Raw genomic sequence first — 14,140 nt, forward strand, 5'->3', positions numbered from 1 at the left:
CATCAGTCATGTTGCCTAAATACAAGTCTTTCTGCGTCTAAGCCTGATCTAGATTGACATTTTTGTTTTTATCATATCTGATTAAAATGCAAAAAGAATTGACATAATACCAAGGTATGTTTTATACCTCAAAACATTTACACTTAGGGGGTTGCTTCAGTGGTTGGCCGCAACGAATTCCGCAGTGATCAATACCAAATCAGTACCTGGCGAGCGTTGGTCAGTATTGCAATTGATCACCATAAATGCTTTGGAATAGAGTAAAATAAAACAAAACAAAGGAGAGTGTGCCTGCCCGTGCAGGGCCTCTTTTTTAAATCAGGTTTTTGAACTCTCTTTTTTTGTATTCAGTTGTATTGTTTAAGTGATTCATGACATGTGGACAAGTTTGTTGTTTGTTGCTCGTGAAACGTCCCTTACTTTCGTTTTGTGTGTGTGTGTGTTTTTTGTGTATCAGCTTTGCGAGTTCAGCCTTGATCAAGCAGTCTCGTGAAACTGTTTGTTTGTTTAGTGTTTCATGAGAACGTGTTTTTGCGTGTGCTTTGCAGTTTTATGGTGAGCTATTATTCAGTTTTGTGAGTTCGAAGGTGTTGATGTTAGTCAGTTTTGGGTGTTGAGATTTGTCGTCCTATGTCCTTCCACTGAGAGGGTTGTGTTGTGATGGAGTTGTGTGAACCTGGAATACGGTAAGGGAAAATTATTTGTTTGTGTCTAAGAAATCTTGTATTAACTCATGTTGTGTATGCTTACTTTTGCTTCCCTTTTTCTCTTGTGTGTGAGAAATATCGTATTAATTGATGTGGTGTATGCTCACGTTTTCTTTTATTTTTCTTTCCATTCTGTTTGTCTGTCTGACTTTGTCTTCTTTTATTGGTTTGTCTGTTTCTCTCTCTCCGTCTGTTGGTCTGTTCGTTTCTCTCTCTCTCTCTCTCTCTCTCTCTCTCTCTCTCTCTGTCGGTCTGTTCGTTTTTCTCTCTCTCTCCGTCTGTCGGTCAGTGTTCCTCCTCTCTCTCTCTCTCTCTCTCTCTGTCTCTCTCTGTCGGTCTGTTCGTTTTTCTCTCTCTCTCCGTCTGTCGGTCAGTGTTCCTCCTCTCTCTCTCTCTCTCTCTCTCTGTCGGTCTGTTCGTTTTTCTCTCTCTCTCCGTCTGTCGGTCAGTGTTCCTCCTCTCTCTCTCTCTCTCTCTCTCTGTCGGTCTGTTCGTTTTTCTCTCTCTCTCCGTCTGTCGGTCAGTGTTCCTCCTCTCTCTCTCTCTCTCTCTCTCTGTCGGTCTGTTCGTTTTTCTCTCTCTCTCCGTCTGTCGGTCAGTGTTCCTCCTCTCTCTCTCTCTCTCTCTCTCTGTCGGTCTGTTCGTTTTTCTCTCTCTCTCCGTCTGTCGGTCAGTGTTCCTCCTCTCTCTCTCTCTCTCTTCCTTCCTTTGTTTCCTTGTTTACTTCTACTTCTCTCCGTCCTTTCTCGCCTTCTTTCTCATGTTCTGTGTCTCTTTCATGTTTCTCTCTCTTCTTTTCTTTTTTCATTCGCTCTACTCTTTTTTCTCTCTTCAGTTTATAAGCAAGAAATATGAAGTTAATAGTTGAAATTCTGTAAGGGCTTATATGTGTTTTTGTTTTGCCCACAGTTTTCACAAATCTCTCTCTACCGTCACCAATTAAAAGGAACTAGACCAACACTGAGTCTGTGTGTCGGTTGGAGTGTGAACGTTACCAGCATACACCGAACAATGAGGCTTCCATACAACCACAACACAAACGAATCAGAAGCAGTCACAGAGAGTAAAGAAACAATCAAATAAAATTAAAAGAATACCGCGCTGACAGGGCTCGAACCTACACGACCTGCCGACTCAAAACACAGTACGCTAACCGTTGCGCTACAGAGACATTCTTGCATTAATTAGGGGAAAAAATAAAGTAGTAATCCAAAAAAGGTCAGAGGCATAGGCACCCGATATTGAACTCAGTACATTACAGAAGAGGAACTTTTTTTCGTGTTTCTTTCTAAAGTATTTTTTGCAGCAAGATATAACGTAACAAAGCAGACACATGTTTGGTTGTCTTTATAGAACCTTTTCTTGAACACTATATTGGGGGTAAAGACACTGATGATTTGTAAGTCTTCAAACCGGTGTCTTGTGCCTTTGCTTGTCCCCCAAGCTGTTTTGCAACTTAGAGGGTCTGACAGTGAATGATTTAGGTCAGTCCCTCGCATGGTTTGAAATGCACGAGGAAAACGGGGAATGACTGGGATTTTTTTTTTTTTTTTTTTTAAATTTTTTGTCCGTTAGACACTCGTTTTCATATGTATACATACAAAGAACTTTTAAAATGCAAAACTATGCCATGGTTTAAGTGACTAGATACAAGCGCCAGTGACACCCTATTACACGCAATGCAAACGATATGTCAACTACAATAGAACTGAAAATCTTGGAATTGGTAATACACTGTACAAATAATTCAACAACTAGCAATCTTGGAATTGATAACACAAATACTCCAAAACTGGCAATCTTGCAACTCGGACAACACGAACAGTCAGAAACGGTCAATCTTGCAAAATGCAACTTATATCCGACGGGCGATCTCAGTCATTTTGCCTTGACCTTGATCATCAAACATGTACAACGTTTAGAGACGTTAGCGAAGTGGAAGCGACAAGGAGATCTCCCAGGGTTGCTAAAAGTGCCGGCACGAAGCCGTGGACACAGGAAATGAGCTGTGTGGACAGAAATGTTTTAACCTCCGCCAAGTGCTTTCACATCACAGCCACCCAATTACCAGCAACACAGTAATCCTCTGCAATCTCCCCACAACCCTCTCCCCCGCGCTTCCTAGTTCCGCTGTCCCCATCTTCCACCCCCCCCCCCCCCCATCTTCCACCCCTTATCACTTTTCGAAGAATTCCATAAAAGGATGGAGTGCGAACTCAAGACCCTATTCTTCTAAAGTCATCCGCTAGGAGTTTGTGCACTGGATAGCAAGACGTAAGAATCGTTGGAATTGTCTGTGTGAAAAAAAGTGTGTTAATCCGTGTTTAATGGATACATTTCTATTTCTGGGCATAAGAAGAAACGTAGCCTTATCTTTTCTTTTGTACAGAAATCTGCATTTGAATACCTGATGTGCGTGCACTATGAGCATTTGTGAACGTCTGTGTACACCTGAATGCCTTTTCCCGTCACCGCTATGACGTGTTAGCTTGATTCCAACTACGTATATAGTCTAAAAACAGCATATTTTCTGTACTTGTCTAAAATAATTAATTTCGCTTTGTTGGAAAAAAACCACCGCGAATATTAATTGGTAATCTGAAGCCAGGTAGAGGTATGAAACATCGAAAACAGAGCGTAAGCTGTCTAACAACACACCAACTTTTCATAAATTTAATTTCTTCCTTGCATTCGGGTATTTGCCTAAACATAGTAAAACCACACCAGGTATTCGTTTTTAACCAGAATCCATACTTTCCAAGTTCCCATGTGAATCAAACACGATCATTAATTTCAAAATCCGCGAATCTTGCAGGCTGTGTGTAGGAATCTCAAATAGCCCCTTTCAAGTCACCAACCCTGATTGAAGGGCGGATATTTATTCACCTGTATTATTCTTTTTTATACCAAAAATCCACAAATCAAAAGCGATTAATTTGTCAAAATTTAATGACTGGCAATACAACACTTTTTGTAGTTTTATTTATCAAACAATCCATAAATTAACATCTCTTCCTTTATTTTTAATTCTTAATTTTGGAACGTTAGCAGTCCCTGTACCTCCTATTAAAATTGAAACTAACTGCCCAAGCCATTAGTCTCGACTTTCTATTCCCTTATGCAACTGCCCTCAGAACCTTGTTTGGGACCAGACGCACCATGACAGAGGTCAGAGTTCCAGACGGAGGCGGAAGTAGCTTGCACCTTGTGGAGGTGGATGGCTTCCGGTACCCACCATTCCCTGAGGACTGCATCCGGGCAGTTCGTGGTTTGGACATCCGGCCTGATGACGTCCTCGTGTGCGCTTATCCAAAATCAGGTAGGACCCCATTTATTTCCTTGAACCGTTTTCTTCTTTTCTATTCTTTTTTTATAATTATATTTAGTCAAGTTTTGACTAAATATTTTAACATCGAGGGGGAATCGAAACGAGGGTCGTGGTGTATGTGTGTGTGTATGTGTGTGTGTGTGTGTGTGTGTGTCCGTGCGTGCGTGCGTGTAGAGCGATTCAGACCAAACTACTGGACCGATCTTTATGAAATTTGACATGAGAGTTCCTGGGATTGATATCCCCATACGTTTTTTTCATTTTTTTGATAAATGTCTTTGATGACGTCATATCCGGCTTTTCGTGAAAGTTGAGGCGGCACTGTCACGCCCTCATTTTTCAACCAAATTGGTTGAAATTTTGGTCAAGTAATCTTCGACGAAGCCCGGACTTCGGTATTGCATTTCAGCTTGGTGGCTTAAAAATTAATTAATGACTTTGGTCATTAAAAATCGGAAAATTGTAAACAAAAATAAAAATGTATAAAACGATCCAAATTTACGTTTATCTTATTCTCCATCATTTGCTGATTCCAAAAACATATAAATATGTTATATTCGGATTAAAAACAAGCTCTGAAAATTAAATATATAAAAATTATTATCAAAATTAAATTGTCCAAATCAATTTAAAAACACTTTCACCTTATTCCTTGTCGGTTCCTGATTCCAAAAACATATAGATATATGTTTGGATTAAAAACACGCTCAGAAAGTTAAAACAAAGAGAGGTACAGAAAAGCGTGCTATCCTTCTTAGCGCAACTACTACCCCGCTCTTCTTGTCAATTTTACTGCCTTTGCCTTGAGCGGTGGACTGACGATGCTACGAGTATACGGTCTTGCTGAAAAATGGCATTGCGTTCAGTTTCATTCTGTGAGTTCGACAGCTACTTGACTAAATATTGTATTTTCGCCTTACGCGACTTGTTTGAATTCAATATTGATGAAATACTGTTTGTAAAAATTGCTAGAACATAATATAATACAAGTATCATAATACAATATCATTGTTCAAATTATTGATAATGATCCGCAATTTCTGCTAAGAATTCTTTTTTGCATGATAAACGAACCGAAGGCCGGGTAAATGCTCCATTAGACGTGTGTTTCTACTCAGTGTTGCTTGGCTGTGTGTGCACAGGAACTCACTGGGCGTGGGAGTTGGTCAGGCAACTTCTCGCTAACGACGAGTCAGCTGGCGCCAAACATGGTTGGTTTCTGTAACGTGTATTGTGGTGCGAGCTTGATCGGAATGGTTTGCCTTCCAAAACGTGTATCTATATATATCTCCTCCGTTGCCACCCCACCCCCTCCCTCTTTCTTTCTCTCTCTCTCTCTTTCTCTTTCTCTCTCTCTCCGTCTCTCTCTCTCTCTTTATAATAACTTAATTAATGTCTTCGTGATATAATGTTTTGTGTAATTCATCAGTAAGGGCCAATTTTGAAATGTGCACATGATAACTTATGACAAAATAATACTGTATTGTAGATTTGTTCATACTGTGACCATAACACAATTATTCTCCGACTCGTAGTAATTCCCACTAGCTACATAATTATATCGACTGCGGAATTCAGATGAATAAATGCGTGTCTATGACGTCATGAGCAGGACAGAAGGAACTTGACGTGAAGGAGAAGGATGACGGCATGCTGGAGATGACGTCACAAGAACAGCTGCAAGCAATGCCCTCACCCCGTGTTCTCAATACCCACGTCTACTTTGACCAACTCCCAACACAGGTCGCTTGTCTCAAAGCTCACGCTTTTGTCTGTTTTTATCTGTATTTAACCTAAAGTAGGAGAAGGACCCCTAATATGGACCTCTTTTTACATTTAGTCAAGTTTTGACTAAATGTTTTAACATAGAGGGGGAATCGAGACGAGGGTCGTGGTGTATGTGTGTGTGTGTTTGTGTGTGTATGTGTGTGTGTGTGTGTGTGTGTGTGTGTGTGTGTGTGTGTGTGTGTGTGTGTGTGTGTCTGTGCGTGTGTAGAGCGATTCAGACTAAACTACTGGACCGATCTTTATGAAATTTGACATGAGAGTTCCTGGGAATGATATCCCCGGATTTCTTTTTCGATTTTCCGATAAATGTCTTTGATGACGTCATATCCGGCTTTTTGTAAAAGTTGAGGCGGCACTGTCACACCCTCATTTTTCAATCAAATTGATTGAAATTTTGGCCAAGCAATCTTCGACAAAGGCCGGACTTTGGTATTGCATTTCAGCTTGGTGGCTTAAAAACTAATTAATGACTTTGGTCATTAAAAATCTGAAAATTGTAATAATTTTTTTTTTTTATAGAAAACGATCCAAATTTACGTTCATCGTATTCTTCATCATTTCCTGATTCCAAAAACATATAAATATGTTATGTTTGGGTTAAAAACAAGCTCTGAAAATTAAAAATATAAAAATTATGATCAAAATTAAATTTTTGAAATGAATTTAAAAACACTTTCATCTTATTCCTTGTCGGTTCCTGATTCCAAAAACATATAGATATGATATGTTTGGATTAAAAACACGCTCAGAAAGTTAAAACGAAGAGGTACAGAAAAGCGTGCTATCCTTCTCAGCGCAACTACTACCCCGCTCTTCTTATCAATTTCACTGCCTTTGCCACGAGCGGTGGACTGACGATGCTACGAGTATTCGGTCTTGCTGAAAAATTGCAGTGCGTTATTTATTTATTTATTTATTAAGGAGATTTCTTTAGCGCATAACTAAAAGCACTATGCGCTTTACAATATCACTAGGTATAAGCACACGCAAACACTGTACTCTGATTAAATAGAACTTAGCCTAACAAGACATTCTAAGAACACCAAACATTTGAGTTCATACAAAAATAGAGAATTAAATTAAATACTGGACAAACGATTAAAATAAGCTTAAGGCCTACACCGACTACAATGGACTATTTCAAATACAAATATTTAGTTAACTATAAAAGGCAGTGCATAAAACTCCATAATCCTAAGGTCGAACAAATAAAAAACATAAAAGACTATTTAACTATAATTACTTCGTAAAAGATAATAAACATGGTATACAAAGCTGTAATTTTTAACAACAAATCTAAAAAGATTTTCATGCCATATTGCACAACACATTTTGACACACACCCAACCTCACACAAGCACACTTACACACTTACACACACGCACACACACACACACACACACACACACACACACACACACACACACACACGCACACACGCGTTCAGTTTCATTCTGTGAGTTCGACAGCTTGACTAAATGTTGTATTTTCGCCTTACGCGACTTGTTGTTTCATGCCGATAACGGGCTTGTTTTTTGCGAAGAAGTTTTATTTTGAGCTGTTTTCCCTTGGTATAACCGTCAGGCCTAATTAGAGCGAATTAGCTTTGAGCAATGTAGCACCGTTAGTTTGTTTGAACAGAAGTTGGTCCATATGACCAATAGATCCGAAGAAACAAACTTCCGTGTTGCATGTGCACATACACCCGAGTACCACTGACACCGTCCCTAATCTTTCACCCAAGAAATGCACTCCAAGTACTTTGCGCATGCTGTAAAAAAAAAACCGTTTGCCATTACTGCGCTGCGCTTATTAACAGAGGCTAACAGTTTTTCCAGTGACTCTTTCGTTATTGTTAAAAGCTTAGGCCAAAAAAAAAAATTTTCTGTTTAGGGTAACATGACCAAAAAAAGTAGGGTCGGTAGGTAGGTAAATTTTTTGTTTTTTTTGTTTTTGTTGTTTTGGTGTAAATGCTATGTTGGCTGAACATTCACTTCTTATATTTGATGAATACATGTTTCAAAACTAACGTATAAATAAAACAGAGAGAAAGGGAGAGAAAGAAACGCCAAATGTCTCTTTTTAGCATTTTTACCTCTTTTTTTTTTCCTTTTTTTTTGGAAATCAAAAAAAAGTTTTTGGGTCGGCGCCAAATCGATAGGGTCGGTCGGGTTACCCTAAACAGACAATTTTTTTTGTGTGGCCTTATTGGAGTACAGTGGTACCTGCGATGTGTGTCCCCTAGCTCCGATGAAAGGACACCTCCCTTAAATGGACACCTATGTTGTCTCTTTGTCCGAACCTCCCCCCGTGTACACTACATTGGGTGTGCACGTTAAAGATCCCACGATTGACAAAAGGGTCTTTCCTGGCAAAATTGCTTAGGCACAGTTAATAATTGTCTACCTATACCCGTGTGACTTGGAATAATAGGCCGTGAAAGGTAAATATGCGCCGAAATGGCTGCAATCTACTGGCCGTATAAAATTTCATCTCACACGGCATCACTGCATCAGGCTTGTCATATCTTGGGCTTCCGGAACCGAGGCATCCCTGCACCCCCTCTCCCCAGATCCAGCTATTTTTATTTGTATGCACATTTAACCAAGAGTGAAGTAGATTTAATGTATGGCTGAATGTGCGCTTGTTGCACCTTTGATAGTCGTTTCTTTGACCCTTATGGAGCATATTAGCATTATTCGAGTGAACCAGGCTATGTGTTTTTGAAGTTGCATGTCATATCTTAGGCTTGGAAAACAGAAAGCGGCTCATTAGGGGACCCATTGATCCAGATGCTTTTACAAAGAAATAATCGCAAATGTTATCGCATTCTGCTTGATCGGGCTTTTATCGCTGATTGCCAATATAGTGTCACTTTGTCAGATGACATTTCTTATGTCTGCCTTATTCCAGGGGATTGCCAATAGTGTCGCTTTGTAATGTGATATTATAAGATGTTTGATGGGTTGTTGACAGACCAGCTTTTTTGTCGTCCGAGGGGGAGCATATCGTCTTTTGTTTCATATTTATTGACCAAGGCCGAAGGCCGCGGTCAATAAATATGAAACAAAAGTCGATATGCCCCCCGAGGACCGACAAAAAAAGCTGGTCTGACAACAAACCACCAAACATCGTTTTTGTCATCATTTTGGTTGTGAGAAAATAAGATAACAATCAACACAGGGAGCCATGCTTTGAAACACGGGTTCCGTGCTGATAACCACACGAGTTCCGTGCGGATAACCACTGGCAATCAAAGCTGGCGTGTGAAAGCAACTTTCTGTATTTTTGAGTTCATAAAATGTTGGGATGAATATGTCAGGTTTGAGGATGCACAGTTCTGTTTGTTCATCTCGGTATTCCACTCCCTCGGCTTTCAGTTGTGAGTATTAAGCTTAGTAATCGAATGTGGAAGCTACGTTGAGTCAAAGGTCACAGACGATTTGCGTCGTGCAGCGAAGGAAAGAATTGCGATCTTGTTTCCGACTCAGTACCTCTTTGTTTTTCATTTGACCTGTCAATCTGCTTGCTCGGCTTTGTGAGATGTTTGCATATCTTGTTGCTATTTTCTTTGCTTTTATCATTATTTCTTATTTGTGCTTCGTGTGTCGATACAACGTCTTGTGCACGGGTCAAAATGTGTGTGTCAGGTGTCAATTGGTTTGACTTGAAGTTGACGTTCGTGTTTCTCACACAAAGATACACGCACTCCATGACTTTGTAAGAAGACATAACATATCGGTAGGTTTCATTTGTTTGTGACGAATTTATTGAAGTAGTTTTGTTTTTTTGTTTACTTTTGCCAGTTTGCCAGTTGGTTTTTGGAACTTTGCAAAGCAGTATCTTGTCGTCTGTTTAGGTCTGGGGAAACGCCAATGAAAAGAGCCGAAGAATCCTCGAGCGTTTCTATTGGGTTTGCTTTTGATTATCCATGTAATAGGGCTTCCTGCAACTATGGTAACCGGGGATTTATTCCCCGGGGAACATGAGATTTATTTCCCAGGTGCTTGTGAATGAAAACTCGTGAAAATGATGACAAATATCTTATATCTGCCTCGTACCAGGGGATTGCCAATAATGTCGCTTTGTTATATGATATATCTTATATCTGCCTCGTACCAGGGAATTGCCAATAATGTCGCTTTGTAATGTGATATATCTTATATCTGCCTCGTACCAGGGAATTGCCAATAATGTCGCTTTGTTATGTGATATATCTTATATCTGCCTCGTACAAGGGAATTGCCAATAGTGTCGCTTTGTAATGTGATATACATGTATATCTTATATCTGCCTCGTACCAGGGGATTGCCAATAATGTCGCTTTGTTATGTGATATATCTTATATCTGCCTCGTACCAAGGAATTGCCAATAATGTCGCTTTGTAATGTGATATATCTTATATCTGCCTCGTACCAGGGAATTGTCAATAATGTCGCTTTGTAATGTCATATATCTTGTATCTGCCTTGTTCCAGGGGAGGTCGGGGACTGGAAGAATGTGTTCACGGTGGCGCAGGCGGAAGAGTTCGCTAAGGTGTACAAAGCCAAGGTCAAAGAGCTACTGGTCATCAGGTCAGCCGCCACAGTGGACGGCACGCCCTCACACATACCTCTGGCCGCGAGGTATAACACGCAGCTCTAGTCTCCATGGTAACACGGCCAGCAAGCTGCTCATTGAACAACACGACCACAAGAACCTCTGCCGGAAGACATCTTTAATGATATACGATACCGATACGTGCACAGCCTGGTGGTCACCTTTCGATCGATTTTCTATTGTATATGTTGAAGTCACCGAGACAACCTTCGTTCTTGAAATTCTCCGTCACTTCCTCGGTAGACTTGCAGAAGAAGTGACAGAATGTTTTCATATTCTTCATGTTATGACGTTTTTCGAACATTTTCGACTTTTGGCGTCAGAGATTTCACTTCGAAAGAGAAGATCAAACGAGACGTCGTGTTTTTTTTAAAATGTATCGGTATTATATGTCTTTAATAGTTTGTTTGTTTGTTTGCTTAACGCCCAGCCGACCACGAAGGGCCATATCAGGGCGGTGCTGCTTTGACATATAACGTGCGCCACACACAAGACAGAAGTCGCAGCACAGGCTTCATGTCTCACCCAGTCACATTATTCGGACACCGGACCAACCAGTCCTAGCACTAACTCCATAATGCCAGACGCCAGGCGGAGCAGCCACTAGATTGGCAATTTTAAAGTCTAAGGTATGACTCGGCCGGGGTTCGAACCCACGACCTCCCGAGCACGGGGCGGACGCCTTACCACTAGGCCAACCTTACCACTAGGCCGACCGTGCCGGTGTCTTTAATAGTCCTACCCACTATCACAAGTCTTCCATGTGCAGTATGTACGTAGTATAGGGACAGTCACACACCGCACTTTTGTAGAACAGGCAGACCAACCTGTGTGCAGGTCTTTCCCAAGGGCAGGCAGTCTATAGCCACTATAGAGAACTCCGTACACAAGGGCAGGCAGTCTATAGCCACTATAGATAAATCTATACACAAGGGCAGGCAGTCTATGGCCACTATAGATAACTCTATACACAAGGGCAGGCAGTCTATAGCCACTATAGAGAACTCTATACACAAGGGCAGTTTGTTTGTTTGCTTAACGCCCAGCCGACCACGAAGGGCCATATCAGGGCGGTGCTGCTTTGACATATAACGTGCGCCACACACAAGACAGAAGTCGCAGCACAGGCTTCATGTCTCACCCAGTCACATTATTCTGACACCGGACCAACCAGTCCTAGCACTAACCCCATAATGCCAGAAGCCAGGCGGAGCAGCCACTAGATTGCCAATTTTAAAGTCTTAGGTATGACCCGGCCGGGGTTCGAACCCACGACCTCCCGATCACGGGGCGGACGCCTTACCACTTGGCCAACCGTGCCGGTTGGGCAGGCAGTCTTTAGCCACTATAGATAACTCTATACACAAGGGCAGGCAGTCTGTAGCCACTATAGAGAACTCTATACACAAGGGCAGGCCGTCTAAAGCCACTATAGAGAACTCCGAACACAAGGGCAGGCAGTCTATAGCCACTATAGATAACTCTATACACAAGGGGCAGGCAGTCTATAGCCACCATAGATAACTCTTTACACAAGGGCAGGCAATCTATAGCCACTATAGAGAACTCCGTACACAAGGGCAGGCAGTCTATAGCCACTATAGATAACTCTATACACAAAGGCAGGCAGTCTATAGCCACTATAGAGAACTCCGTACACAAGGGCCAGGCAGTCTATAGCCACTATAGAGAACTCTATACACACGGGCAGGCAGTTCATAGCCACTATAAAGAACTCCTTACACAAGGGCAGGCAGTCTATAGCCACTATAGAGAACTCTATACACAAGGGCAGGCAGTCTATGGCCACTATAGAGAACTCCGTACACAAGGGCAGGCAGTCTATGGCCACCATAGAAAACTTATACACAAGGGCAGGCAGTCTATGGCTACCATAGAGAACTCTATACACAAGGGCAGGCAGTCTATAGCCACTATAGAGTACTCAGTACACAAGGGCAGGCAGTCTATAGCTACTATTGAGAACTCCGTACACAAGGGCAGGCAGTCTATGGCCACTATAAAGAACTCTATACACAAGGGCAGGCAGTCTATAGCCACTATAGATAACTCGGTACCCAAGGGCAGGCAGTCTATGGCCACTATAAAGAACTCTATACACAAGGGCAGGCAGTCTATAGCCACTATAGATAACTCGGTACACAAGGGCAGGCAGTCTATGGCCACTATAGAGAACTCTATACACAAGGGCAGGCAGTCTATGGCCACTATAGATAACTCTATACACAAGCGCAGGCAGTCTATGGCCACTATAGTGAACTCTATACACAAGGGCAGGCAGTCTATAGCCACTATAGATAACTCTATACACAAGGGCAGGCAGTCTATGGCCACTATAGATAACTCTATACACAAGCGCAGGCAGTCTATGGCCACTATAGTGAACTCTATACACAAGGGCAGGCAGTCTATAGCCACTATAGAGAACTCCGTACACAAGGGCAGGCAGTCTATGGCCACTATAGATAACTCCGTACACAAGGGCAGGCAGTCTATCGCCACTATAGAGAACTCCGTACACAAGGGCAGGCAGTCTATAGCCACTATAGAGAACTCTATACACAAGGGCAGGCAGTCTATGGCCACTATAGAGAACTCTATACACAAGGGCAGGCAGTCTATTTAGCCACTATAGATAAACTCTAAACACAAGGGCAGGCAGTCTATGGCTACTATAGAGAACTCCGTACACAAGGGCAGGCAGTCTATAGCCACTATAGAGAACTCCGTACACAAGGGCAGGCAGTCTATGGCCACTATAGTGAACTCTATACACAAGGGCAGTCAGTCTATAGCCACTATAGAGAACTCTATACACAAGGGCAGGCAGTCTATAGCCACTATAGAGAACTCTATACACAAGGGCAGGCAGTCTATGGCCACTATAGAGAACTCAGTACACAAGGGCAGGCAGTCTATGGCCACTATAGAGAACTCCGTACACAAGGGCAGGCAGTCTATGGCCACTATAGAGAACTCAGTACACAAGGGCAGGCAGTCTATGGCCACTATAGAGAACTCAGTACACAAGGGCAGGCAGTCTATGGCCACTATAGAGAACTCAGTACACAAGGGCAGGCAGTCTATGGCCACTATAGAGAACTCTATACACAAGGGCAGGCAGTCTATGGCCACTATAGAGAGTTCTATACACAAGGGCAGGCAGTCTATGGCCACTATAGAGAACTCTATACACAAGGGCAGGCAGTCTATAGCCACTATAGAGAACTCTAAACACAAGTGCAGGCAGTCTATTTAGCCACTATAGATAAACTCTAAACACAAGGGCAGGCAGTCTATGGCTACTATAGAGAACTCCGTACACAAGGGCAGGCAGTCTATAGCCACTATAGAGAACTCCGTACACAAGGGCAGGCAGTCTATGGCCACTATAGAGAACTCTATACACAAGGGCAGTCAGTCTATAGCCACTATAGAGAACTCTATACACAAGGGCAGGCAGTCTATAGCCACTATAGAGAACTCTATACACAAGGGCAGGCAGTCTATGGCCACTATAGAGAACTCAGTACACAAGGGCAGCCAGTCTATGGCCACTATAGAGAACTCTATACACAAGGGCAGTCAGTCTATAGCCACTATAGAGAACTCAGTACACAAGGGCAGGCAGTCTATGGCCACTATAGTGAACTCTATACACAAGGGCAGTCAGTCTATAGCCACTATAGAGAACTC

General features: G+C 42.1%; 4 protein-coding genes across 4 annotated transcripts in view; all 4 read left to right on the forward strand.

Annotated features, from left to right (window-relative positions):
* The first annotated feature begins 495 nt into the window (after positions 1–495).
* Positions 496–14,140, forward strand: part of LOC138952620 (sulfotransferase 1C2-like) — a 15,708-nt gene continuing 2,063 nt past the window's right edge. The window contains exons 1-5 of the mRNA XM_070324324.1: positions 496–686; positions 3,842–4,026; positions 5,178–5,246; positions 5,648–5,785; positions 10,302–14,140. The exon at positions 10,302–14,140 is cut by the window's right edge and continues 2,063 nt beyond it. Coding sequence (XP_070180425.1) covers positions 661–686; positions 3,842–4,026; positions 5,178–5,246; positions 5,648–5,785; positions 10,302–10,468 — 585 coding nt within the window. The 5' untranslated portion in view covers positions 496–660 and the 3' untranslated portion in view covers positions 10,469–14,140. The remainder of the gene's footprint in view (positions 687–3,841; positions 4,027–5,177; positions 5,247–5,647; positions 5,786–10,301) is intronic.
* Positions 12,309–13,070, forward strand: LOC138952621 (autotransporter adhesin BpaC-like). Its single transcript, XM_070324325.1, has one exon. The coding sequence runs from the start codon at positions 12,309–12,311 to the stop codon at positions 13,068–13,070; it is 762 nt and encodes a 253-aa protein (XP_070180426.1).
* LOC138952623 (autotransporter adhesin BpaC-like) lies at positions 13,110–13,703 on the forward strand. The gene has a single exon (XM_070324326.1). The coding sequence runs from the start codon at positions 13,110–13,112 to the stop codon at positions 13,701–13,703; it is 594 nt and encodes a 197-aa protein (XP_070180427.1).
* Positions 13,743–14,140, forward strand: part of LOC138952624 (autotransporter adhesin BpaC-like) — a 1,600-nt gene continuing 1,202 nt past the window's right edge. Inside the window, exon 1 of the mRNA XM_070324327.1 lies at positions 13,743–14,140. This exon is cut by the window's right edge and continues 127 nt beyond it. Within this exon, the coding sequence (XP_070180428.1) occupies positions 13,743–14,140 (398 nt within the window).

Source organism: Littorina saxatilis, linkage group LG17 (genome assembly GCF_037325665.1).
Source record: "Littorina saxatilis isolate snail1 linkage group LG17, US_GU_Lsax_2.0, whole genome shotgun sequence".
NCBI classification, from domain to species: domain Eukaryota; kingdom Metazoa; phylum Mollusca; class Gastropoda; order Littorinimorpha; family Littorinidae; genus Littorina; species Littorina saxatilis.